This window comes from Castor canadensis, chromosome 5 (genome assembly GCF_047511655.1).
Source record: "Castor canadensis chromosome 5, mCasCan1.hap1v2, whole genome shotgun sequence".
NCBI classification, from domain to species: Eukaryota; Metazoa; Chordata; class Mammalia; order Rodentia; family Castoridae; genus Castor; species Castor canadensis.
The window spans coordinates 155,843,416-155,870,595 of NC_133390.1; the positions used below are offsets into that span (position 1 = coordinate 155,843,416).

Here is a 27,180-nt window from a genome sequence, read left to right on the forward strand (position 1 = left end):
AGGAACCCTCTTACACTGTTGGTGGGAATGTAGACTAGTACAACCACTCTGGAAAAAAATTTGGAGGCTACTTAAAAAGCTGGACATCGATCTACCATTTGATCCAGCAATACCACTCTTGGGGATATACCCAAAAGACTGTTACTCCAGAGGCACCTGCACATCCGTGTTTATTGTGGCACTATTCACAATAGCCAAGTTATGGAAACAGCCAAGATGCCCCAGCACTGACGAATGGATTAAGAAAATGTGGTATCTATACACAATGGAATTTTATGCAGCCATGAAGAAGAACGAAATGTTATCATTCACTGGTAAATGGATGGAATTGGAGAACATCATTCTGAGTGAGGTTAGCCTGGCCCAAAAGACCAAAAATCGTATGTTCTCCCTTATATGCGGACATTAGATCAAGGGCAAACACAACAAGGAGATTGGACTTTGAGCACATGATAAAAGCACGAGCACACAAGGGAGGGGTGAGGATAGGTAAGACACCTAAAAAACTAGCTAGCATTTGTTGCCCTTAACGCAGAGAAACTAAAGCAGATACCTTAAAGCAACTGAGGCCAATAGGAAAAGGGGAACAGGTACTAGAGAAAAGGTTAGATCAAAAAGAATTAACCTAGAAGGTAACACCCATGCACAGGAAATCAATGTGAGTCAATGCCCTGTATAGCTATCCTTATCTCAACCAGCAAAAACCTTTGTTCCTTCCTATTACTGCTTATACTCTCTCTACAACAAAATTAGAAATAAGGGCAAAATAGTTTCTGCTGGGTATTGAGGGGGGGAGAGGGAGGGGGGGCGGAGTGGGTGGTAAGGGAGGGGGTGGGGGCAGGGGGGAGAAATGAACCAAGCCTTGTATGCACATATGAATAATAAAAGAAAAATGGAAAAAAAAAAGATTGCCACCAAGAACACAAACAACAACAAATGTTGGCGAGGACGTGGAGAAAAAGAACCCACAGATGCTGTCGATGGGCATGTAAACTAGTACAACCACTCTGGAAAACAGTGTGGAGGGTTTTCAAAAAACTAAAAGTAGACCTGCCATATGATCCAGCAATTCCACTCCTGGGCATCTACCCAGAGGAACGTTGAGTCAGGATACAACAGAGACACTTGCACACCCATGTTTATTGTGGTGCTATTCACAATAGTCAAGCTATGGAAGCAAACAAGATGCCTCACAAGTGAAGAATGGATTAACAAAATGTGGTATTGATATACAATGGAATTTTATTCAGCCATAAAGAAGAGATTTTGTCGTTTGCAAGAAAATGGATGGAACTGGAGAATATCATCTTAAGTGAAGTTAGCCAGGTTCAGAGAGACAAAGGCTGCAAGTTTTTCTCTTGTATCTGGAGTATTAATTCAATACAAATACAATAAATGTCATATATACATAGAAATATATATAAAGCATGTATCTAAAAGTGGGACTGGTAGAGGTGACCAAGGGATGAGGAAAAGAAGGAAAGAAAGATAGCGAATAGTAATGAAATACATCACATCTGTGTTGGAACAAGACACAAAGAAACACACTGAAAACTGTTGAATACCACAAGATTTTTTTAAAACATAAGATGAGGGAAAAGGGCAAGGAAGCACAGTGGTGGAGGGTTAGCATTGACTTAAGCACAATGAATGTGTAGGCAAAAATCCCACTGACCAATGAACAGAAACCTAAATAATGAAGGACGGAAACAGGTTGTGCTAAGGGGAAGATACTAACAGGAGGCAGAGGGTAAAAGGAAGCAGTAAAAAAGGTGAATGTGGGTGATGTAGTTTTTATACAAGAATGAATATAGAATTGTTAAACTTGTTGAACTCACCATAACAAGAAGACTTAAGTAGAAAGGAGAAAATGGAGGGGATGAACCAATTCAGGATACAACACATATTTACATGAAAATGTCATAATGAAACTCTCTATATAGATCTTAAACAAACAAAAATGACTCTTTTTTCTCAAAAACAAAAGACAGGAACATAAATCAGGTCCTGCCTGAGGGTTGGTACCAATGAAAAGGGAGCAGATATAAGGAAAGGGTGAAGGAGAGTGAATGTGGTGGAAATATTGCAAACTCATATATGAAAATGGAAAAATGAGACCTGTTGAAACTATTCTAGGAATGGGGAGGGGGTACAGGAGAATAATGGAAGGGTGAATCTAACTGATATATATTTTAACACTTTTGTAAAACTCACAATATACACCCAGTACAGCAATAATATAATTTTAAAAAACTTTAAGCCTCATAAATTTTCCAAAAAAAAAATAAGGGGTGGGGAACTATGCAGACGTGGATAATGAGAGTGAGACATCTTTCTACTCTTCAGACTCCGGAACTCCATTCCATTCCACCCCAGGGTCAGGAAGTTTCACTTCCTGAAAGTCTCTTTTACTCTATTTTCATGTGAAGAGGAACTACCACATGAAACTACCAACATCCAACACAAGCTTGCCAACGATGTAGAAGAAACTCCAGCTCCTGTTGAAGCTTAAGGTGACTGCAGCGCCAACGCTGTGAAGAGCCATAGTGAGTCATCCTGACCCCCAGAAACTGGGAGAGACGGTGAATGTCTACTGCCATGTCACGTCATGAAGTGGTTATAGTACAGTGGTAACTAATCTGCTTCTCTTACTCCAGGTAACAGGAGCCTCAGCAAGCCATAGACAAAAGAAGGTGCTCCCTGGTGACTCCACCCATAACTTTGAGAGAGGAATTTGGCAGGGAGGGGTGATTTTTAATATCTGCACACAAGATGGAGGTGAGGACAGCACCAATACTCTTTTGTCACTATGCTTGGGAACTTACCTGCCTCCAAAAGCTAACAGACAAAGCAATAATATCTTTGACCATGTATTGATCACTTACTGATCATTATTCTTCACAATGAGATCATTAATTTTTATCTTTATTTTCCAGAAGAGGAAACTGTGGTTCAACAAGTAAATAATTGGCTCAATGTCACACTGTGGTTAAGGGACAAGCACTCTTGACTCCTCAGAAGCCAGACAAGGACAATGAGCGAGAGGGAAAGAGGGAGATATCAGTAGCAAGGAAAAAAGTTATTGTCCTGTGATTGGCAGTTCCCCAAAGGGTCGGGGAGTGCAGACAAAAAACAGTTTACTCCTACTACATCCTCTGTGATGCAAAACCAATAGAAGAATCAATGAAAATTTAAATTTTTGGCATACTAAAGACTTTCAAGGAAGTAAAAATGGAGTATGGGAAAGACCTCTAGAATTCAAAGCAGTATGGCCAGCTTAAAATTGTATTAAAAGAAATAAACAAAAGATATCTATGCTCACAACTAAGTTGTTCATGTATAACATGAAGGAGAAAAGATATTTCATGATGGAAAACAAATGACAATGAATGAAAATTGTTAGCTGAGGTATTCTACAGAATACTTCCATTCCACCTCTCAAATAACATTTTTTTAAGAATTAGAAAAGCAACAGGTAGAAGTAATAGCTAGAGACATAATAGAAGGAAATTTCCCAAAACTGAAGAAGAGTGTGAGGGTTTGTTTGTTTTTGTTTGTTTTGGTGGGACTGGGGTTTGAGCTCAGAGCTTCACACTTGCTAGACAGGTGCTCTACCACTTGAGCCACACCTCCAGTCCAGTTTGCTCTGATTATTTTAGAGATGGGGGGGGTCTCATGAACTATTTGCTCAGACTAGCCTTGAACCACGATCCTCCTGATCTCAGCCTTCCAAGTAGCTAGGATTACAGGCATGAGTCATTAGTGCCCAGCTAAAAGTGTGAGTTTTTAGATTGAAAATTTTCACCAACTCTCAGGAAAATTTATGAGAAAAAAAAAACACAAGTATAGACACAAACAGGTTTCTAAAAATCTATATCCCTGGATTAATAAAATGCAGCATATACACATAATGGAGTATTATTCAGCCATTAAGAAGAATGAAATTATATTGTTTGCAGGTAAATGGATGAAACTGGAGACCATCATGTTAAGTGAAATAAGCTGGGGTTCAGAAAGACAAAGGTCATATGTTTTCTTTCACATGTGGAAGCAAGACCTAAAAGATAGACGTATACATGATTTTATATCTATATATATTATTTATTATCTATAAATATATATATAGAGAGAGAGAGAGACAGAGAGAGAGAGATCAGGGTGAAGGAGACAGCACGAGAACATGTTTGTAATGGGGGGACTGATGGAGAGGAGTAGGGGAAGGTGGAAGAGGAAAAGAGAATGATAGCGAGTGAAGAATATCTAAACACTTTGCATCTGTGTGTAAAGATGGCCCAATGAAATGCTGAAAGCTGATAAACATATGGGGGGAGGGAAAGGCAGAGTAATGGAGGGGATTAATCTGATTAAAGAAAAATACATTTGTGTGTGAAATACCACAGTGAAACCTCTTTGAACAATGAACACACAATAAAAAAAGCCAGTGAAGACAGGCATGTCTGACAGGTCCTGTTCAAGGTGGGTACTCGTGGGAGGAGGAGCGAAGGGAGTGGGGCAAGGAGGGTGAACGAGGTCAACGTACTCTATATTCTGTAAAAAAATAGAACAATGAAAGCTGTTGGAATTGTTTTAAGAAGGGGTGCCAGGAGGTGTGCAAGAATGATGGAGGGGATGAAACCAACCAAGGTGCATTATAAGCATATGTGGAAATGTGACAATGAAACCCTCCTGTACAATCGATACAAGCTAATAAAAATGTAAAAAATTAGTTAATTAATTAATGGAAAAAAGTACATTCCCAGAATAAAAAGACAGTATCAGTCATTTAACCAAAGAAATGTCCATACTACCTAAAGTGATCTCCTGATTGAATGCAATTCCTATCAAAATTAGGCCCTGGTTTCTGACCATAGTCCATTAACACCAGAAACTAACCATGAAAAGAAAATAAGTGAAAGAAATAAATCACCTAGAAACTTACCCAGAACAAAATGTTAGGCTCCTCCTCTGTAGCTTTTCTCTATTAGTACTTCAGCCCTAGAGGATAAGATTGAGTGGACCCAGAGCGACAGCTAGCTCCAAAGTCAGCCTTATGTGTTGGCTGTTCACAGAAGTTACTACACACTTTCTCAGGATGCCTTTGCCCCAAGCAGCATCCCCAATATACTGCACCTACTCTGGGAAGGGCACATTTCTGATGACATCAGGTCCTGTTATAAATGTCACCTCTCTGGACCTCAGTGCTCCAATCTGTAAAATAAGATCTGGCCTACTTCAGTCCAAAAATTCTAATTGTAAGAGTCCCTAGGATGCTTTGTACTATATAAAAATGTATGTCATTCATTTCGTTAAAACACTCATTTTTGAGCCCCCTAAATTGGAGCCCCTAGCCCTGGAAACACAGTAAAGAGAGACAGTTTCTGCCCATGAGGAGTCTTTAGTTGGTCCTGTTGCAGTGGTAAAAGGGAATGGGAGAGGCTATGGCCAGAGAGATCCCATTCCTCCCATGGGAGGAAGGAAAGAGACAAAAAGACTTCTTCTTGGTGTGTGGATCCTCTCTGTGCACACTTGCACAATATGTTTACCTTCCCTGCCATTCTTCTGCCTCCCCAAAGAGTACCTAGAACAGTATTCTGAATAACGGATAATCAGTGAATGCTACTAGCCAAAGGAGCAGTGCTCTTTATAATTCTTTTTACATCACTCATTACCCATGGCTCACTCTCTTGACTCCACCCCATGGAGGCAAATAAAACCCTGAGTTCAGAGCCCCTTGCAGACTGTTCTGGACTCCTGGAATTGAAGACCATGAAATGCCTGCTCCTGACTCTTCCTGTATTTTTGGTCCTGTTCCAGATGTTCCCAGGTAATAGAACCGAGGCAGAAAGACAAGAGATCTAGGTTGGGGGAAACGCTTGTGGAAGGTTTATTATCTTTCCATACGTTGTGATGGGGTATTTCAGGGGGGCTGAAATTTTCTTGACCTTAGCAGAGTGCTTTCTCTCAGGACAAACCCAAGGCCTCATATTGGGAATGTGTATCTGGCCAGCATCCCTGGAGCCATGGGATAGGGCAGATTGACTTCTGAGAAGTACCTTTCACATTCAGCTTTTTCCCTTGGTGCTTTGCACCAATTCCCAATGACCCAACTGAGGGGATGGCTTACTTCAGCAGGTTTTCTGATCTTTACCACGTGGTGAATCCTGAAACCTTTCTTAGATGTTAAGTTCTATTACTGCTTCCTACAAAGTCCCTGGGCTCTGCTTCACCTGTTCTGGGATGAAAGTACCTAAAGAGAAGTCATGTGGAAAATATAAATCTTTCTGCTCCTTTCCAACCACAAAAGTCTGTGACTTGTTAATGATTTATGTTACAATTTCACAAACAAATGATCAGAGCTTTGAAACTACCGTTTATAAGGCCTGAGTAACTTTGAAACTACCGTTTATAAGGCCTGAGTAACTTTTAGACAAGATATTATTCCCCTCTTCGAACATTGGAAACCTTTTCCCCACACATATGTAAATCTATATAAACATGTAAAAATACTGGTGGTTCTTTTTTAAGTAAAAAAAGATAACTGAGTTGCACTCAAAAAAGTTTGAAATTCACCAAAATGTGCTACATAGCTTCCTTGCCAGTACGTAGAGCTCTGACTCATTGCCTCTAGAAGTCATATGCTAGTCTATCATGTGAATAACCAGTTTATACATCGAAGCCCTACTGAGGGTAAAATAGGATCTTTCCAGCTCTTTTAGAAGACAAACAAAAATGCAACTGATCTTTGCCTACTTGAGCAAAAATGTTTAAATAAGTTCCTAGAAGTCAGCTTCTAGGAATAGAATAAGTTTATAATTTTGTTTTTTATGGGCACCTTTTCTAAATCCCCTTTGGGTCATACATATCTGGAAGCAATCATTTGTTTTCTAGGACAAAAGAGCCTTAGAAAACCCAAGTGGGGTCTGGGGGCATGGCTCAAGCAGCAGAGCACTTGCTTAGAAAACCCAAATGAACATTGCTAAACAAACTCGTAATATCTGGGTTGTGACAACTTCTGGGGTGAAATGAAAACAAGTACTTAAATAGTGAAGAAAACCTAAAATTATATATCACCTACACTGCTATTTAAAAATAGGGGCATTAAAAAATATTCTCAAGCATCTAAAATCTCTAAGGTTTGCTATGCAAGCAAGGTCCACTTTGAAAACACCCATTGCAGAAGAGAAATAAAAAGCGAAACAAATCCAGATGATGCTGAAAAGCATATGATTTGTCACTTATTCATCATTTTGTAGTTGACTTTAGAAAGTAGACTAGAAAGAGGAAATGTATCCCCTCCCTGCCTATGGATTTTAGATAGGGAGAATATGGCCAAAGCTCAGTGGGCAGAAAGTCAAGGAATCTGAGCATACCACTGAAGCATGTGCCTTGTTGAGGGATAAGATAAAATTATTGATACCCTTCAAATGTTGATAAAGGAAGATAATCATAGACAGGGACTTTGTAAGATTGCTTGTAAAAATAAAAAAAGGGTGGTGTGGGGTGAATGAGACAAAATACATATGGATGAAAATATAATGGAGTCGAGTGCCAGTGGCTCATGCCTGGGCTCATGTCTAGCCACTTGGAAAGCTGAGATAGGGAGGTTCGTGGTTTGAGGCCAGCCCAGACAAAAAGTTAGTGAGACATCATCTCAACCAACAAACTAGGCATGGTGTCATGTGCCTTCATCCCAGCTCCATGGGAGACATAGGTAGGAGGATTGCAGTTCTGGCTAGCCTGAACAAAACCTTGAGACCCAAGCAACAAAATAACTAAAGCATAAAGAGCTGGGGGCATGGCTCAAGAGGTAGACCTCTTGCTTAGCAAACTCCAGGTTCTGAGTTCAAAACCCCATGACTCCCCCTGTCCACCCCCCCCAAACAAAAGTCAGAATAGGAATACCTTGAAGGGGAAAAGGAGCATTGATAACTGGGAAGGGTCTGAAGACGCCTTTTAGTGCTATTACGTGAGTACTTTTCCCTATGATGGTTCATCCAGCTATGCACCAATAACTAGTGCACATTTCTGGAAGCATTTTGCACTTCAATTAAACTTTAACTTTAAAAACTCAAACATAGGTTTCTTTCTCATGGCTTCTAGATTTGTACTGTATGTAGTTTTATCTAGATTGTCTTTCTTCAGCCTGATTTTTTTCTTTATTTAGAGAATACTTCATTAGTTTCTGTAATCAAACCCACATAGATGAAACCTTACATATTTAATACAGTGTGTTATCCCAGTACAAATGGAAAAAATTAAGTGTAACATTTCTAGCTATTAATTGTGGCACAATGCCAACTCAGCACGGTAAACTGGGATACTTTTTTCCAACATTGATAGGACAGCTAAAGTTTCCAAAAATTCAAATTATATATGTATCTATATATAGACACAAATAATGATATAATTATATATATGTATATATACATATATATATATATATAACATATAGAGAGACCAATAATAGCAGTGTGTTATGCATCAATAGCAGCAAAGCTTTTCCAGGTTCTACAGTCATCTGAACAAAACGGTAGAGACATCCAGCAGCACCTCATCTGAAAAAAGAAAAGAAAACCCAGAAAATGGCAAAGTCTGTTACTGTTGTTACCTGACACCATGTTTTTATTAGCTTCTCAATCATCACCTGGGAAGAAAGCATTCTAGAATAACACCATTAGAAAAAGCTCTGAAAAAGCACGGGCACTACTACGTATCGTAAGCAGGTGCTCGGTATTTTACATTCACAGAGGTTTGATACATACTGTCATATGTCTATAATGCTAGATGATACAATTAAAAAAGCATTATTTGAGACTTGATTCTACTTTTCCAGCAAAGGACCCAAAGGATGGTATGACACAGCTCTTTAAAGAAATGCACTTTCTTAGACAAGATTTCCTTTTGTTAGTGGCACCATTTTAAGTACACACTCTCTTCATGATCATCAGCTAAGAAATCATTAAAGAAAACAAAAAAAACCAGGGAAACACCCCCTCCCAACTACTGGATTCATACAAAGATGATCGAATGAAAGCAAGCAAACTCAACCTAGTATTTTAACTCTGTTCTGTTTGCATGTCAGCCTAATTCTGGAATATCCTTTTTTATTAAAAATGATGGGTAGTGACATTAATGTTATATAGAGTAGTAAATTTTGATGTTTTAATTTTTATTTTGTTGTCGTTGCTATTGTTTTTTTAGACAGGGTCTCACTATGTAGCCCTGGCTGACCTCAAACTGGCGATCCTCTGATCTCAGCCTCTCTCATGCTAGGATTAAAGGCGTGTAGCACAACACACAGTTGTGGCAGTCAATTTAAGCCATTGTTAGTTAAACATTGAACTGAGTTCCCAAAAGGCATTTTAAAAAACCCTTTGAGAAGTTTTAAGAATACAACATCAAGGCTCGATAAGTGGACAATGATATCAGGTGTGTTTCCTAATTTATTTTGTTTTCCTTAATTAAAGTATGTTTTCATTAGAAACCCATTTAGATTCCCTTGACAATCCAAAAGAAAACATTGCCAGTTGTCTGTACTTTATCCCAGAAGACTTGGTACATTTTATGACTTACCCATATGTTTTCTGTAAAGTCACCAAGCCTTTCACAAACATTTCTCAAAATAAAACAGATGTCCATGTATTTGTGGGAATGTTTCATCCTTAGACTCTTTAAAATAGTTGGTTGTTGTCTCTTGAGAATTTATTCATCTGTAGATATTCTTCTAAAACTGTTACTTTACTTATAGTACAGTGGTTCTCCTTGTGGGCCTCCCACCCAGCATCAGCACCACGTGGAATCCCGCTAGAAGTGCTCCTCCAGATCTAATGAATCAGCAGAGGGACCCCAAGCCCACAGGGGATCGTGGGCTGTATGCTCAAACATGAGAACCAGCAAAGCTTCTCCAGTTAGGTTTCTGAGGTCTCTAGCTAAAACACTGATTTTGTTTCATTGCCACCTCAGAGAGCTCTAATTTTTGAAGCTTCTTCATTGAGGTATGGTTGATGTACACAAAACTATACATATTTAATGAGCTGGAGGTAAGTATACACACATAAAACCATCACTACGATGTATGCCATAAACCTATCTATCATCTCCAAAAGTTTCCTCCTGCCTAAAGCAATCATTTGTAATACATTCTTTGTGATAACTGTAGGCCCATTTTAAATTGAAACTCCTATACATGTGGTACAGCAAATGCAAATAACTCAGTTGAGATGGAATTAAGTTAGCCTGCATTGTACAGTTAATTTTACATAACCACACAACTTCTCACCAAATAATACCAGTTCCTGCTAGATATCAAGTCCCTTTGGTATTGATGGTAAGATGCCTGGGCACTTTAATGAGCCCAGGGCTGTTGAGAAAATTCCAAATACAGGGAACCACACACACACACACACACACACACACACACACACACACACACACTCCCCTTATTATGATGACGAGCACCAGTGTCTGGAGTTAACTGCCTTTCTTTACCCTTTTCAGTCTACAGGGCTGGAAAAGCTTGCTGGACTATAAGAGGACATTGCAGAAAAAACTGCAAATCTGGGGAAGAGGTGAAAAAACCATGTAACAATGGTGACTATTGCTGCGTTCCAAGCAGGACAGACACTCCATCACACAGACTAGCCCCGAGAACCCATGGAGAAAGCGGATATATGGCAACATACATCCAAAATTTACCAATAGAAGTCATTACGGACAATGATGATTTAGACTTAAGCTGAAAAAATTAGATACTTCGCAGACCAGGGTTTGCCAACCCCAGTCTCTGAGATTCCACAGGTCCATTAAAACATGTGACCTCCTTTCTGCTGTCACTCTTTCCTTACAGGACTGGATTAAGACCTTGAGGTGCCCAACACACTGAAAAACACTGTGCTGTCCCATCCCCAACAGTATAAAATACTAAACAAAAACAATGACAAACTTACTAAATAGAAGGAAACCCAGAAAATTTGCAATGTTTCCTGAAAACTTCTTCAAATAATTTTGAAACATCAAACATCAAATTATTTCACCCAAGAAAAAGACTTTCCATTCCTTTTGTTCCTGCTTTGATAGTGTCAGTGGCACTCTTCTCTCCATCTGGGCCTCTCCCTTCTCAAAAGGGGACTCAGGAAGCCACTGGAGATCACTTGTGTTCTATTTTCCTCCTGGTTCAGCATAAGTAACTCTCTGATGATTTTTGTTTGTTTGTTGATCCATAGCTACCAGGACAATAAAAGTTATCTTTATAAAATATAAAACATCTCACATGAGTCTATCCAATTTATTACTAACTCACTTTTGGTCCTAAATATCTGTCTGGTAACCTGCCCCACAGTGAGGCTGGGCCAAAAGCATGCCCCAAGGAAGGTTTCTGCCTCCTTTGCTTAAGAAAAAGACAGCAGGCCAGGTATAGCAGCACATGTCAGTAATTCCAGCACACAGGAGGGTGAAGTAGGAGGATGGTAAACTGTAAGCCAGCCAGGACTACATACTGAGACTGTCACAGAAACAAAAAACAAGAGTAAGGGAGAGGAGGGAGGGAAGGGGCTTAAATGTGTAATGAGCTCACATTGTGAGAATTGTAAGAAAAATTTGTCCCAAATAAGAAGAGCTTGCAACAGCAGTGAGGTGAAGCCCAGGAGTGTTGGCCACAGGCTTACAGAAAGCTTCTGGTCCAGTGGCCCTTAGCCAGTTTTGTCTGTTGGTTTTGGTTTTTGTTTTGGTGGTACTGGTGTTGAAAGGGCCCTCCTCCCGTGCTAGTCAGGTGCTCAACCACTTGAGCCACTCGACCATTCCATTTTGAGTTGGTTATTTTCAAGACAGGGTCTTTATGTCTAGGCCTGCACCTTGATCCTCCTATTTATGCTTCCTGTGTAGCTGGGGTGACCAAGGTGCACCTCTGTGATCGGCCATTGGTTGAGATGGAGTCTCACGAACTTTTTGCCCAGACTGGCCTCGAGCCACAATCCTCCTTATCTCCATCTCCTGAGTAGCAAGAACTGCAGGTGTGAGTCACCACGCCTGCCCTCATTTAGTTTTTATTCCTAAATGACTAAGAACTCCCTGATGATATAATTCTCTCTAAATCAGAGGTGTAGGAATATCAGAAGCTCTATTTGAAAATTTAACAATAACAATTAAATTTGAATTCCAACAATAAATCCCTACCCAAACTTAACAGTTCTCAAAAAAGAAGAAAAAAACCTGTGACATAGTCTCTATATAACATGTATTTGTTACATATAACATATTTGTTATATAGAGACTGTGGTCTAGAATGGTCTAGTTATATAGAGACTAAAACTATCAGCACTTTATAGGGAAAGAAAACTGAGTCCCAAAAGAATTATCTGCACTCATTTATTCAACAGGTATTTCCTAAACACTCGGGAAAAGTACTGTGGTTAACACTGTGACTAACAATATTGGAGGTGACAGGCTTTTGCCTGATCTAATGAACCATATTGTCTAGTAAAAACATAAGTAACTGCGGTTGCTACTATACAAAAAACAAGAAAGGGTTCAAACCAAATAATGATTTGAATGAATGTGCCTACTTCAGAAGTTCCTTCTGACAATGTGACATCCAACTGAAATCCTGAGGGAAATGGCCAAAGGAGTAAAAATCTAAGAAAAGGACACAAAGCGTATGTAACTGGTAGTATAGTGGTCAGAATAGGATAGATTAAGTGGCTATAGCAAAAATAACTCTAAAGTCCCAGCAGCTTAATTATAGCAACATGTTTTATATTATAAAAGCCCAGCATGGACCTCAGAGCTCCTCTATATTGTAGTTGTACCATTGGAAACACATGGTTTCTAAGATTTCCCAAGCAAGAAGAAAGAGTGTAGAAGACTATGGAAAATGCCTTTTAGTCTCTTTAGAAAATGGTACAGGAAAACTGGATACCTGTATGCCAAAGAATGACATTGGACCTTTCTCTCACATCATTTATAAAAATCAACTCGAAATAAAGACTTAAACATAAGACCTGAAACTATAAAACACTGAGAAGAAACACAGGAGAAGAACTATAAGACACTAATGTAGGCAGCAATTTTTTTAGATTAGACCCCAAAGAGCAGGCAACAAAAGCAAAAACAGGCAAGTGGATTACACCAAGCTGACATACTTAGGCACAACAAAGGGAATAAGCAATGCGTGAAGAGGCAGTCTACAAAATGGGAGAGAATGTTTGCAACCCATATGTCTGATAAGAGGTTAATATCCAAAATGCATGACGAACTCAACTCTACAGAAAGAAAACAAAGAATCTGACTTTTAAGTGGGCAGAGGATTGGAATAGACATTCCTCAAAAGAAGACAACCAAGTGGCCAACAGGTATATGGAAAAATGCCCCAAATCACTAGAGAAAATGCAAATTAAAACAATGAAATACTACCTCACACATGTTAAAAATAGTTATTAGCAAGAAGAGGAAAGAGCTAGGCATGGTGGTGTGTGTCTGTAATCCCAGCTCTCAGGAGGCTGAGGCAGGAGAACTGTGAGTTTGAAGCCTGAGCTTGCACATCTTTTAAAAGATAGTCCATTGTATGTATGTGTTCTACATTTTCTTTATCCGTTCATCCATTGGTGGACACTTAGGTTGGTTCTTTACCTTGACTACTATGAATTAGCTGTTATAAACACAGAAAGGCAGATATTTCAACATGCTGATTCCAAATTATTTGGGTAAATATCCAAAAGTGGGATTGCTAGATCATATGGTAATTCTATTTTTAGTTTTTTGAGTAAACTTTATACAGTTTTCTGTAATGGCTGTGCTAACTTACATGTCTAGCAACAATGTACAAGAGTTCTCTTCTATCCATATCCTCAAAAACTTTTACCTTTCCTTTTGCTTTCTTTTTGGTTTGCTTTGGGATTTGTCAGGTTTTTCTGTGAGCTTACCACTGAACACAACCACCACACTCTGTAGTCCCTATGGTCATTGTTTCTACCACAACTGTCAAGTTCTGAGTCTGCTCAACCCCCAAGCTCTTGCTTCAGTAAGTCTATCTCGAGCAACACTGATAATAATTGAATTAATTATGATACCACTGCATACCATGAATTACCAGTTTACCACTTTTCCATTGGCAGGGAGCTCAGCTACATTCAAAGCCAAGGACAACATGAAAGCAGTAATTGAAGGTCTGTTTCCCATTACCACTCCTGGAACCAAGTATTAACCAGAAGCATTTCAACCAAAGATTTCATATACTGATTTCTTAGATAGTGAAGAGATGACAGAGCAAAAGGGAACATCAAGTTAACCTGGAAGTAATAACTGCAGGAACTAGGTACCATCTCCCAGAGTAGTGGGAATGAGTTTGAGGTCACCATAACCTACGAGCCAAGAAGAGGGAGTTTGCAAAGGTAGGCTTCATATCTCAGACAAGGATGTGACCCTTACACATTAAAGATTTTTATAAAAAGTCAGAATGATTAAAGTTTCTGTGAATGCCAGGAGAAAAAAAAAACTGAAGATGAAATCCATCTGCTGGGGCAACGAGCCACCCTGAGAGCAAATGCCACTGCTGGAATGATACAGAAGGACATAGACTGGAAGTCACTTCTCCCTCTCCAGGCCTTTGAGCCACCTCTGTTATCCCTCCTGACAGACTATAACAGAAAACCAGTTGGCAAAGGGGTATGAGAGATCTTTTCAGAGTCCCAGCCATAGCATCACAAAGCAGAACATAGTAGAGAGAAGTTGGGAGGTGATGGCTAAATGACAGCATATGTCCCCACATGAAGGCACCATGTCTAGAAAAACCATTTGGAATGGAAGAGACAACCAAGCCTGTGCAGCCATTATACTCCTCATAGTCCAGTGAATTCCTGGTCAAATCACCACAGTAATGGACAGTCATGAAGGCCTGTGAGCTGAGAGAAAATCATTTCACACAGATTGAAGTTGCTGATCCCCACAAAGCCTGAACCCCTAGCCAGATATTGGGTGTATAACTTGAGGTGAATTACGGTAGCATCCATGGAATAGGATCAACTTGCAATTGATAAGTTGGCTCCCTAAGACCCCATTCCTGTACTGAAGCCTGTGGCAAATTCTGCTGACCACCGACATATCTTCAGAACAAGGAGTTGTATCTATCTCTTAGTGGCACACATCAAGGTACGTATCCATTAAAACCAGTAATCACCTCCACGGAGTATTATAATTAGACAATGGAACCCCCTTTGTGGCTGTCAGTACCCACAGCACCAGGTGATCAAAGTAGAGCCCTCTCCTTTCCCTCTTTTACCTTCTCCTGGGACAGAGTTTGCTTCTGTTTCAGATAAAGATAAAGACTCTTTCTCTTCAGAAGGAAGAATGAGCAGATCGTGAAGGGTCCTAATTTCTCCTCTCCTGTAATACATCCCACTGCACGTGAAGGTCTCAACTGTCCCTTGTCATATTACCCTGGGAGGATTGGGATTTGAGGACCTGACTTGAGATGAAACTTTGGTGACTGTACGTGCCGTAAGTAATAAACTATCTTTAAGTGTGGCCTGCAGGTACACAGCTATAATCCTAGCACTCAGGAGGTAAAGACAGGACAATAAAAGGTTCGAGGCCAGCTTGAGCTACATAGTAAAACCTGTGTCTAGAAAGATGATAGATAGATAGATGGATAGGTAGGTAGGTAGGTAGGTAGGTAGATAGATAGATAGATAGATAGATAGATAGATAGATAGACTATCTTGGTCTCTAAACCAGGACCTTGTGCTTTATATGGATAGAATCATGGGAGATCTAGTTTTCTTGTAAGTAGGCTATGGCCTAAGACCCTTTGTTGTTTTTGACTTAGACTGTTTCTCCTTTTACATGTGGAAAGATGCCACACTCCACAAGGGTAAGATAAGCATCTAAGCACCCAAAAAGGGCTCACTTGAAATTTAAGTACTAAAGTACTCAGTTAGACAAAGAGGAAAATCTTGCAAAAATATAGGTATAACCCACAGACATAATCTTTGAGTTCCAAACAGTTTAGCAGAGACATAGATCCTATAAAAATTCTTCAACATACTAAGACAAATATTGAAAATACAGGCTTTGGAAGTATTTTATTTCTATAAGATTTTACATCTCAAGAAGATAAAAAAATAATATGGATATAAAAAATGTTATCAATACAATCAACAAATTACATTCAATTTATACGTAATTAGAGCTGTGTACCCTATAACAAAAGTCACCCTCTCTTCTATCAACAGAATATTTGAAAAGCCAATCCAGAATAGAGCATAATGAAAACAGTTACAGTGAAATCTCCCAAGTAGAGATTTTAAAGGATTCACTTTCTAATACTTCAGTAAAGTCAGAAATTTTCAGTCTAAAGATGATCAAAACACTTAAACCACACGGAAGTGAAGAAAACTTTTTTCTAAACATATCTTGGAGCACAAAAAAGAAATCAAAATTTTATCAGAAGCAATTATCTCCACCAAATCTTCAAGATGTTCCTTTATGAGAAAGACACGAATTACCAATTTTGGGAATTAGAAAGGCAATTTTACTACAGAGTAAAAATATACTTTAAAGTATTTTAAGGGAACATATTGTAAGCACTTTTGAGTAATAAATTTGACAAATGAGATGAAATGATCAAGTTTCTTCAAAGACAAAAACTCCTGAAGCTCACTCAAGAAAAGATATATACTCTGAATACCTGTGTCCATGACCTCTGTTCTTTACTATGACCATGTCCTGTAATAGGCTCCTCCACTTCAAAACATGTTCTTTTAGAAACAGCCCTTTTCCAGTCCCACCACTGCAAGCTGGGTGAATTCAGGTAAGGATAATCCAGATTTTCCTGCTTTTCCAAAGCATGACCAAAAAAATATTTTCCTCAGATTCTTCAATTTAGAGAGGGTCAAGGATCTCTCTCATCATTAGGACATGGAGAGAAACCATTCAAAAAATTAGAACAGATTTTTATGCTTGTCAGGAAGTAGTAAAGACTTTCTTTTTTTTCTAGGTAAAAAAAAGAAAACAACCATCAGTGGTCTGCCATCGTGGTGCGTGCATTAGGCCCGGCTTCTTACCATGTCTTCTCACAAGACTGTCAGAATCAAGTGATTCCTGGTCATGAAACAAAAGCAAGATTGTCCCATTCCCCAGTGGATTTGGATGAAAACTGGTAACAAAATCAGGTACAACTCTAAGAGGAGACACTGGAGGAGAGCCAAGCAGGGTCTGTAAGGAACTGAGAGACAGCACACACACTTAGGTTCTTCTGTGGTTGGTGACTGTCTTGGCATCAAGCTGGCATGTCACACTGCCTGGACAGTTGTGTGTTTTAAATTGGAAATCTGATTCTTCTTTGATTACCTTAAGGATGGTGTAGTAATAAATATGTGAAACCTTTTGAACTGCAAAAAACAAAATCAGTTATAGAATACCCTCTGACAACCTGGGCAGCATTCCATAGTGAGAAAGCATTGCGATGAATATGTTAGGACACAGTCATCTAAAAACAATTTGGAAAAAGCCCATCACTGTCCTAGACACTTCACCTGGTGCATCCAGAAGAGAACAGTCTTTTCATTCACATGACAGACCTGCTTCTTCCTCCAGTGAGGTCATCAATTCCAGGAGAGGAAAGCCAACAATCTCCTGTACAGTGGTCCAGGGACTTTTAGGACCAGGTGGCAAGAGTGGAAAAGTGGCAAAAGCAAGATGGATGAGGCTGATTCTGAAGGGCACACCAGGGTTTTGCATCCCAAAGGCAGATCTAAATGCTGGGCAGACAGACAATGCCCAGATTTCCAGTGCCCCCATGGTGCTTGTCAAAAGTAACATCCAAAGTTACGCTCCTTTGGTAGGGGGATTCTGGGTGACACTGGGCAGCATCCTATCTGATCTGTATGATCTATTTGAGTCATATTATAAATGACATAAACTGCTGCAGGTCAACTCTGTTATCACTGTCACGGGCAAGTAACTTTCCCTGTATGGACATGTGTTTACTGCCATTTATTTCCACATGCTTTGTTCCTTGGGGCTTCATATATGAGGGACTTTGTCCCTACTCATAGAAACTTCACAGTCCAGTGCAGACAGACACACAAGTAAAGAGAGAGCACAAAGGTAGAGAGTGAGGACTGAGGCAAGGATGGGACCCTGATGAGGGAAGCCAGCAAGATATCCTACTGTAAGAGTTCTTTCTCCCCATATTTCCAAATGGTTCATTAAAGCCTGTGACTTACAACCCTCTCCATAGCCTCCCAGTGCCAGTATCAGATGACTAAATGGATGCACCAGCCAACAGATGAATGTTTCACATGAGCACGTTTTTCTCTATCTGTCTGGTTCAGTGCCCATCCCTCTGCCCCCACTGCAGAGAAACCAATAAAACTCTTGATCAGATTCTCACTGTACACAGTGTTCTGGACTCCTGTATCTACCGCCTCCTACTTCCCAAGGACCATGAGACTTCTGCTGCTGGCTCTCCCTGTCCTTGCATTCCTACCCCAAGTGATTCCAGGTAATCAGAAGCCAGGGAAGCTACAGAAGCAAAGATAAAATGGGCTCTGGCCCATGGAATGCCAGAGTGTAGCTGCTCTCTCCAACCCAAGCAGCTCCACAGGTCCCACAGAGGGACTATGTCCTTGCAGGAGTTAAACTTGATGTAGGACAAGTTGTCCTCAACAGACAGAGGCAAATCCAACATCCAGAGATGTCCTTGGCTCCAATTTGCCATCTAAGGAATCAGATGAGAGTTTGCCTCCCTGCAGCTCTCTTTCCAGGCTGTGATTCCAGGACCCAATCCCTGTGTCTTCTGGGCCCTGAGAGTCTCTTTCTGCTGCTGTTGGTGGTTTTTGTTTCAGAGTGGGAAGGCAGGACTGAGAGTTGAACTCGGGGCTTCATGTTTTCTTTATCACTTGAGCTATGCCCCAAGTCCTGAAAGTCTTGTTATAGCTTTCAATTCTGTCTTTTTTGTTTTCTTAAAGTCTGGAACTTGATGAACAGGTCAGAAAATATCTGCAGAGCTGTTATGTAGAAGATAGAACTGACTTTTCCTCTCCCTTCTACAATGAAAGCCTAACCTTGATAAGCACTGCATTTTAAAGTATATCTGAAGGCATGGCCAAACTTGAACTTGTGCTGAAGAGGACTTGGTTCCCCCTTTCTTGTTTATTTTTTCAAGACACATTTCAATGGTATGGTCAAACTCACAAAAAATGAATCAAAGTATTTTTGTTTCATAAAAAAAGTAAGCACACTGGAGTGGGGAGGGGGCTCAGGGGAAGAGATGATGGGGGCAATATAAATAATGCACAATGTAAGTCTAATCAGCATTGTTACTATGAATCCCCCTGCCCCCATATAATGAACATACCTTAATTTTTTAAAAAAGGAAGCACACTACCCACATAGCTAGGGACACCCTTCTTTCACTTAATATCTTGTAGCCATCTTTCCATGGCCACACCTAAAGCTCTGCCCCCTTCTTTACAAAACAATCAAAAAGTTTGTTTATAGATTGGGAAAAGCCATTACTTTATGTCTAGTCACTTGGGACATTTCCTAACATATATCAGTCAACATACTTATACATATTTGTGTACGTATGCATATTTTGGCAAGAATTTATACAGGATATATTCATAGAAGTGAAATGATCAGGTTAAAGGTAGATTTAAATTTATCGCTGCATTAATTCTTCCCTTGCATATTTTTCAGGATACAGCCAGCAGAAATTGTCAGCTTTCAGAGTTTTGTAATTCTCCAATTGCAATTGAAGATATAATTGCAGACAATTCTTTCCACTCCCCCTTTTTAAAAATTTTTGGTGGTACTGGTGTTTAAATTCAGGACTTTGTATTTGCAAAATAGGAGCTCTGCCACTTGAGCCACACCTCCAGTCTATTTGCTCTGGTTAGTTTGAAGATAGAGTCTTGAGAACTATTTTCCCAGGCTGGCCTTGAACCTCAATCCTCCCATCTCAGCCTTCCAAGAAGCTAGGATTACAGGCATGAGCCACTGGCACCCAGCTAGAATCAAGGACAATTCTGTCTGATCCATATGTCACCAGTTGTTGTGTCTGCTCTGAGTTCTGGTGGGGATATTGAGACAAGGAAAGAGACAAATGAGAAGGATTTTACAAAACCAATCCATGGGTCATAGAAACTCTGAGCATATGAAGTGTGAAGGAACTATTTATTACATGATCTGGGGTGTAGAGTACGGGTGTTCTGTGAGAGACACAAATTTCCTCTTGGTGGGAAGAGGTGAGACAATGAAAGAAACAAAGTCTTTCTTCTTTATCTTGGACAGCCCCTACATTTAAGAAAAAGGAATAACAATCCGGGCACTTGTAAGGACAGGAAGATCTCCATACTCTCTCACCAAACAGGGCACAAGGGATTTTTCTATCAACACATAATTCCTCCAACACTCAGTATTATTTTTACCAGTCTGTTGGGTTTGAAATAATATCACACTGTTATTTTAATATATATTTCTCTCATTATCCTGTGATCAGAATGTATAAAAGTTTCCTTTGTTGGGTATCTTTTGTGTGTGTGTGTGGCACTGGGATTTGAACTCAGGGCTTCACACTTGCTAAGCAGGCTCTCTACTACTTCAGCCACTCTGCCAGTCCTATTTTTTGTGCTGGGTATTTAAAGATAGGGTCTCACAAACTATTTGCCCTGGCTGGTTTCAAACCTTGATTCTCCTGATCGCTGTCTCTCAAGTAGCTTGGATTACAGGCATGGGTCCCTGGAGCCTGACAAAAGGCTCCCTTTTAATGACCTTCATGACCCTATGGAGACTTGACTCCCACTATGCTTTCTCCCATTGCTCTCCACCTAACTTGTTCTATACTCATCCTAGCCACCTTGTTGTTTCTCAAAAAATTTTGAAGTAGCTCTTGCCATTGGGCCTTTGCACCTGCTGCTTCCTCTTCCTGGTACACTCTTCCCTCAATTTTTCTCATAGCTCATTCTTATTCCTTCTCAGTAAAGTCTTTTACCACTTGCCTTTGATCACCTACTCCTACCCTTCCACCTGTTTCATTGCTTTCTGTAATACTTATCTGTATCTAACTGTGTGGAGCCTAAAGTATATTTTACTTTCTTCTCCTACTTACTATCTTGTCTACTGACTGAAATATCCATGAGCACAGGAATTTTGGTCTATTTTTTAATGAATGTAACTGCCTGCATCTTGAGCAGTCCTGGTACATAGTAGGCACCCAAAAAAGAATTTTTGAATGTTTCAACCAATACAAAAAACATTTCAGTGTACCCTTTCTTGGGACCCCTCCCAGCTCTGGGAGCTCTACTCTTTGCTACTTTTCTATCTTAATAAACTCTCTGCTTTACTCAAGAAAAATCCAATAAAAATGACTGTTTCTGCTTCTGTTAATTGCCTGTTTTTCTCCCTTACCCATTATTCAACTGGGCAGTTGCCTGTCAGTAATGTGTGGGAGTTCTTTATCTACTTGTGATATTATTCTTTAGTCAGCTTTAGCTGCTAGGTATATTATTCCCCAATCTGTCATCTATCTGTCTGTGGTATACAGGTCAATGTTATGTCCTGCATGACAGAGAAACACTCCATTCTGCTCATATCAAATTCAACCATGTTTTGCCTTGGACATTGTGCTTGGTGGTTTTATTGAAGAAGTCCTTTCTCCATGTTCATGTGCCAAAGAGATTCTCTGACATTATCTTCTGATAACTTTTTACGTTTGCTTTTCATGTGTAGACTTTTAAGCCACCAAATGGAACTCATAGATCCATCTTGTTTTCCAAGCACGACATAATAAAAATAGTCTCTGCTTTCTCCCTTGATTCATGGTGTCATTGTTACTGCATGTATCTGAGCTCTCTGTTAAATTAGCATGGTTTTATAGTAGGTCAGTGTCTAGAAAGACAAGCTTTTGTCTTACTTTTTAAAGTAATCTTAGTTGTTAGTACTCTTTATTCTTCATTATAAATTTTGAAGTAAAATATTCACATCTCCCAAAACTCCCACTAGGGTTTTGATTAGAATTATATTAAATTTCTTTATCACTTTAGGGGACAGTGACGCCTTATAATAATTAAGTCATCCCATCCAAGAGTACATCTTCTGTTAGAGTTTTAAAAAATACTCCATAGAAGTCTTGGGCAATCTTAGTCGAAAACAAGATGTTTCATAGCTATGCTATGTTATTTTATTATATCTTGTAATTAGCTATTATTGATGTAGAGAAGTGCTGTTGATTATTGTAAATTGATATTTCATATGACAGAATTACTTAACTTTTAATAATTATAATAATTTGTTGGTTCCTGTTGAGGATACAATCATGACTGCTAAAATGAATGACAATTTTATCTCTTTCCTTCCAATTCTTATATGTTTGTTTTATTTTTGTTCCTTTTCTTTTTAGCATTGACCAGGTCCACTACTATTATTTAAACAATAGTAATAGCAGAGAGTATTTTTGTTGTCATAATCTCAATGGAAATTAAAGTTTCTCCATCAGATGTCAGCTTCTGAATTTGATACATTACTTTCATCAAATTAGGGGAAATTCCTTCTATTCTTGCTTTGCCCAAAATATTCATTACAAACAAGCGATAAACTTTATTGAATCATTTTTCTGCATCAAGATAGTTTATATTATTTGTCTCCTTAATTCTAGAAGAGTGATGAATTTCATTCATGGATTTTCTAGCATTGGATGATATTTTGCATTTGGGGTTAAACTCTAATTGATTGTGGTGTATTTCAATACGCTTGAACTCAGTTAGCTAAACTTTATTTTGGATATTTTTTGTCTGTATTTATAAAGAAATAGTTCTACAACTTTCTGGTTTTAAACCAAGATTAACGTAATCTCATAAAATGAGCCAAGTAGCTTTCCTTTCTGCCATCCTCCCCTACCACCATCACCACCCCTACTTTCTGGAACATGTTATACAAAGTAGTACTTAAGACTTCTGTAAAATTAGAACTCACCTTTAAAGAATTTTTGAATGGTGAAATTAGAACTCACCTTTAAAATCATCTAGGACAGCAGTGTTATCCAAAATAGCCAAAAGGTGGGCATAGCTCAATATCCATCAGCAGATGAAGGGAAAAATGAAATGTGGTTTTTATATGCCATGAAATGTTATTCATCCCTTAAAGGTAAGGAAATTCTGATGCATGCTAATATAAATGAACCTTCAAGACATACTAGTGAAATAAGCCAGTCACAAAAGCAGTGCTATATGGCTTCAAGCATATGAGATACTTTGTTAGATTTATAGACAGAAAGTAGAATGGTGGTTAGGAAGGGCTGGAGAGGGGGAGGAATGGGGACTTCCTGTCTAATAGGTACAGAGTTTCAGGTCTGCAAGATGAAAAAAGTTCTGTGAATGAATGATAGTAATGCTAACAATATGTAAATTACTTATTGCCACTGAGCTATATACGCTTCAAATGGTTAGGATGGTAAATTTTATGCTGTGTGTATTTTACCACAATTTGGGAGAATCCAGGGATGAGACTTTTAGGAAAGAGAGCTTTTCACTGCTACTTCAATTTCTCAACACTTACGGATTTATTAAAATTATACTTTTACCTAGGCCATGCCTGTAATTTTTAAGGAATTTACTCACATCATTTAGGTTTCCCATTTTATTATTGTATAGTTATTGATAATTCTCTTCTGTAAGTTTTAATATGCTGTGTCTGCCCTATTTCACTATGTCAGCATGGATTTTATTTTTTATTGTCCTCTTTTTTTTTCCCTTAATCAGTCTTTCCAGATGTCTTCTGATTTCATGATTTCTGACTTTATCACTACTTCTTTTTTCTAAGTTTTATTCTTTACCATGTTATTTAATTTCCAAACATAAGTGATCTTTAATCCTAATTTTGTTGAATTTGGTTGGAAAACATAGAAGGCAGGATGCTGAGTACATCAGTCTGATCAAGGTTTTTACAGCCTGATATTTTGCTATAGAAAGTGTAGTCTACAGACTAGCAATATTGGGCTCACATAGAAATTTGTTGGAAAAGCAGAAATGCCTCTGCAGATTTCATAGGCACATCAGGGTTTAAGAGACATTGGCCTAAAAAAAAAATTTTAAAAATTAAAAAAAAAAAGAGACATTGGCCTAATACCCAAGCGAGCATCTCACAGGAATACCCCCACTCTTCTAAAGTGCTATCTAATGTCCTTCTTGATGGGGTGCAAGTACAAAGACGTTCACCTTATATTAGTCTTTATGCTGCTCAGCTACAACACTCACAGGTATGCTTATTTTGTGGTAGAATGTATTCAAAGAAATTTAACCAATACAAAGAACTCCATCACTGTACCTAGATGAATTTCTTTATGTGGGTAGCTTTACAAAGGCCCAGGTCATTTCATTAGAAACAGCCCCAATTCTTATGACCAGCAAGTTTCTTTACAATGATGACAAAAGTACCTCACCATTAGAAAAGCTAAGCATGGGAGGTGGGAGGTCAGGAACTGACATTATTGGGCCTAAGCTGGGAGGACTCTTATGATGACCCTGGATATTATTATGGGATGACAGATATGCACTCATATAGTAACAAGAGAACATCAGTAACATACAATCCTTTTATTATTTAGCTTATCGTGGTGAAAAAAAATGCTGGAACAAATCAGGACACTGCAGGAGAAACTGTGAAGCAGAAGAAGTGACACAGGAAACCTGTAAAAATCATCGCGTCTGCTGCATTCCAGCTAATAAAGTCCCCAGCAACAAGCATCCTCCCATGACAACTATACCAGCCTTTCACAATTCACCATCAGATTTTACAAATGCAATAGAAACAGTCACCACTATAGACTACTTTGAAGTAAATGACAAGGAGCCAGGGACTCAAACCCCTATCCCAGAGATTCGTCATAGTTCATGACTTCTGGGATTCCCCTCACCTATGTCCTGAGACCAGTGGACTGACTCCTATAGATCAGGCACTGAAAACATCCCATGACCTACCCTTACCCCCCATACCAATGTGTAATTCTAGATAAAAAACAGCTGTGTAAAGCAATCTAAAATGTTCACTATCTCCAATGATAACTCTTCAATGCTCTCTCTTCTTGAAATATCAAGTAATTTCCACAAGATTTAACCCACTTTTAGTACTCCTTATTTGCTGGGGACCTATGTGCAGCCTTAATCACTTAGGGAAGTATTCAAACACTGATACTTCCATGTGGTCTTCTGTCTTCCCAACAAGTGTTTTGGGATACCAGAGGTGTTCCTTGTGTTAGCCCTGCCTTTGGATGAAAAGAATAAGTGGTTGAAATCAAAATTCAAAATCCTTGCATCCTGACAGTAGCTACTAAGACATAAAAAAGCTTTCTTTACAAACCACCAGGTACCTCACATGAAAGCATCCAATTTCCTACCAACTGAAGTTAGTCAGTTAGGCCCTGGAGCCCTGTCTTATTTCTCACTTGCAGGAAATCAGTTGGCTCAGGTATAAGTTCTGAGGACTCCTCTTTTGGCCCAGTTTTTCAAGACTGAAATAAAAGCCATTGAAAGGCTGTTTCCATAGGCCACTTTCCTTGACCAAGCCTTGATCACAAGAAGAGTACCTGCTTTCACCTGGCGATAATACTCTTAGTCTTGCCTTCTTGCAATGTGAAACATGCTCAAGAAGTTTTGCTGTATATTTTAACTAAGCTTTTAAGCTATTTTCAGTGAGATGGTCAGCCTGTATTCTTCAACCATTTTCCTTTCAGAAATAAAGGTCCAGAGACAGCATTTTTGTTGTGTAAGAGGATGGGAGGCAGCACTGAAAGAAGGAGAAAAGGAGATTATCATCAAAGGATGAAACCATTGCTCAATGTCTAATACCACAGTACGGGAATGATCTCTTCATTGAATACATGAAAGCCATGCTGGTCAGGCACAGACTCACTGGACAGCAAAATGTTGAACTTACATAGCATTTGGCAGAGCCTATGGAGGAATCTGTGTTGGTTATACATGTGGGAATGGGTTGATGACAGTGTGCGCACTGAAGTGAATTCAGAACAGATGGGAAAAGCATTTCAGAGAGTAATGTCACTGGCAACTTCTTTTCAGCAGTGTGTTCACTCAAGACAGTTGTCACTGATCAGTGAAAAAAGCTTAAAACATTTCAAGAGATTTATTTGTTATCACAGCTATAGAGCTATCATTCTAGGAATGTGAAGACTTTTTAATTCTCAAAAGAGAAAAGTAACTCCAGAAGACTCAACAGGACAGATGACAAAAAAAAGGAAGTACAGAAGACAAAAAAGAAGGAACAGCACAAAAGTTAGGAGGAAAGCAAAGAAAGAGTAAAGTCACGGGAGCCAAGCAAGTTAAGAGTTACGAAGAGGGGATAAGCTGTGATGGAAATGCTACCCAAAGGCAATATCCCGAAACTTCCAGAAAGGTGGTCCACTGGTGATTTGGACCACAAGAACAATTCCACAGAACATAGAACAGTTCCATGGAGCAGTCAGCACAAAAGTAAATTGTAATGAGTTGGGGAAGAGTCAGAAAAGTAAAGAAAGAAAATGGCCAAAGGTAGCTACTCAGACAGGAGCCAGTGGCTCATGCTTGTAATCCTAGCTGCTCAGGACTGTGATCAGGAGGATCACAGTTCAAAGCCAGCCCTGGGCAAATAGTTCATGAGATCCTACTCTAAAAAACCCATCATAAAAAAGGGCTGATGGAGTGGCTCAAGTGGTAGAGTCCTGAGTTTAAACCCCAGTACTGCCCCAAAAAAGGTAGCTACTCTCTTTTTGACAAAACTTGGAAATAAAGAGAGAGAAAGTAAGAAGAAACTAGAGGAAAAGCAAGACACAAAAAATAAAATTAGAATTTTATATTAAAAAGCTGGTGTTGGTGGTATTTGGCAGGAAAAGCCTTCTAGCTTGTTTCAGGAATTAAAGCATCTTAACAATCATGACAAAAACAGCAGGTAATATTTCAATTCCTTCTTGTGATAGCCACCAAACAGGTCAACAACCTCGCAAGCTGAAACGTTGACAAGACAGCTTATTTCACATTCCATCAGCTCTGTTAGATATAAGTTCTTCCATGAACTTAACCAAATTTGTCAACAAGAACTCCACTCACTGCCCTACACGTCCATCCCATTGTGCTGGTCCTCTGAGCCCTACTCAGTACAGATTAAGTTAGGACTCAACCTTCCTGCACAGGTCTC

General features: G+C 39.2%; 2 protein-coding genes and 1 pseudogene across 2 annotated transcripts; all 3 read left to right on the plus strand.

Moving 5' to 3' along the window:
- Positions 1–5,766: 5,766 nt before the first annotated feature.
- On the plus strand, positions 5,767–10,857 carry LOC141423478 (defensin beta 118-like). The gene is made up of 3 exons (XM_074075255.1): positions 5,767–5,824; positions 10,498–10,611; positions 10,847–10,857. Exons 1-3 carry the CDS (start codon positions 5,767–5,769, stop codon positions 10,855–10,857), a joined length of 183 nt encoding a protein of 60 aa, XP_073931356.1.
- Positions 10,858–17,055: 6,198 nt separating this feature from the next.
- Positions 17,056–17,211, plus strand: LOC109691771 (large ribosomal subunit protein eL39-like; annotated as a pseudogene).
- Positions 17,212–18,435: 1,224 nt separating this feature from the next.
- On the plus strand, positions 18,436–26,938 carry LOC109691785 (defensin beta 118). Its single transcript, XM_020171979.1, has 3 exons — positions 18,436–18,496; positions 24,599–24,711; positions 26,906–26,938. The coding sequence occupies exons 1-3, from the start codon at positions 18,439–18,441 to the stop codon at positions 26,936–26,938; spliced, it is 204 nt and encodes a 67-aa protein (XP_020027568.1). The 5' UTR covers positions 18,436–18,438.
- Positions 26,939–27,180: the final 242 nt, after the last annotated feature.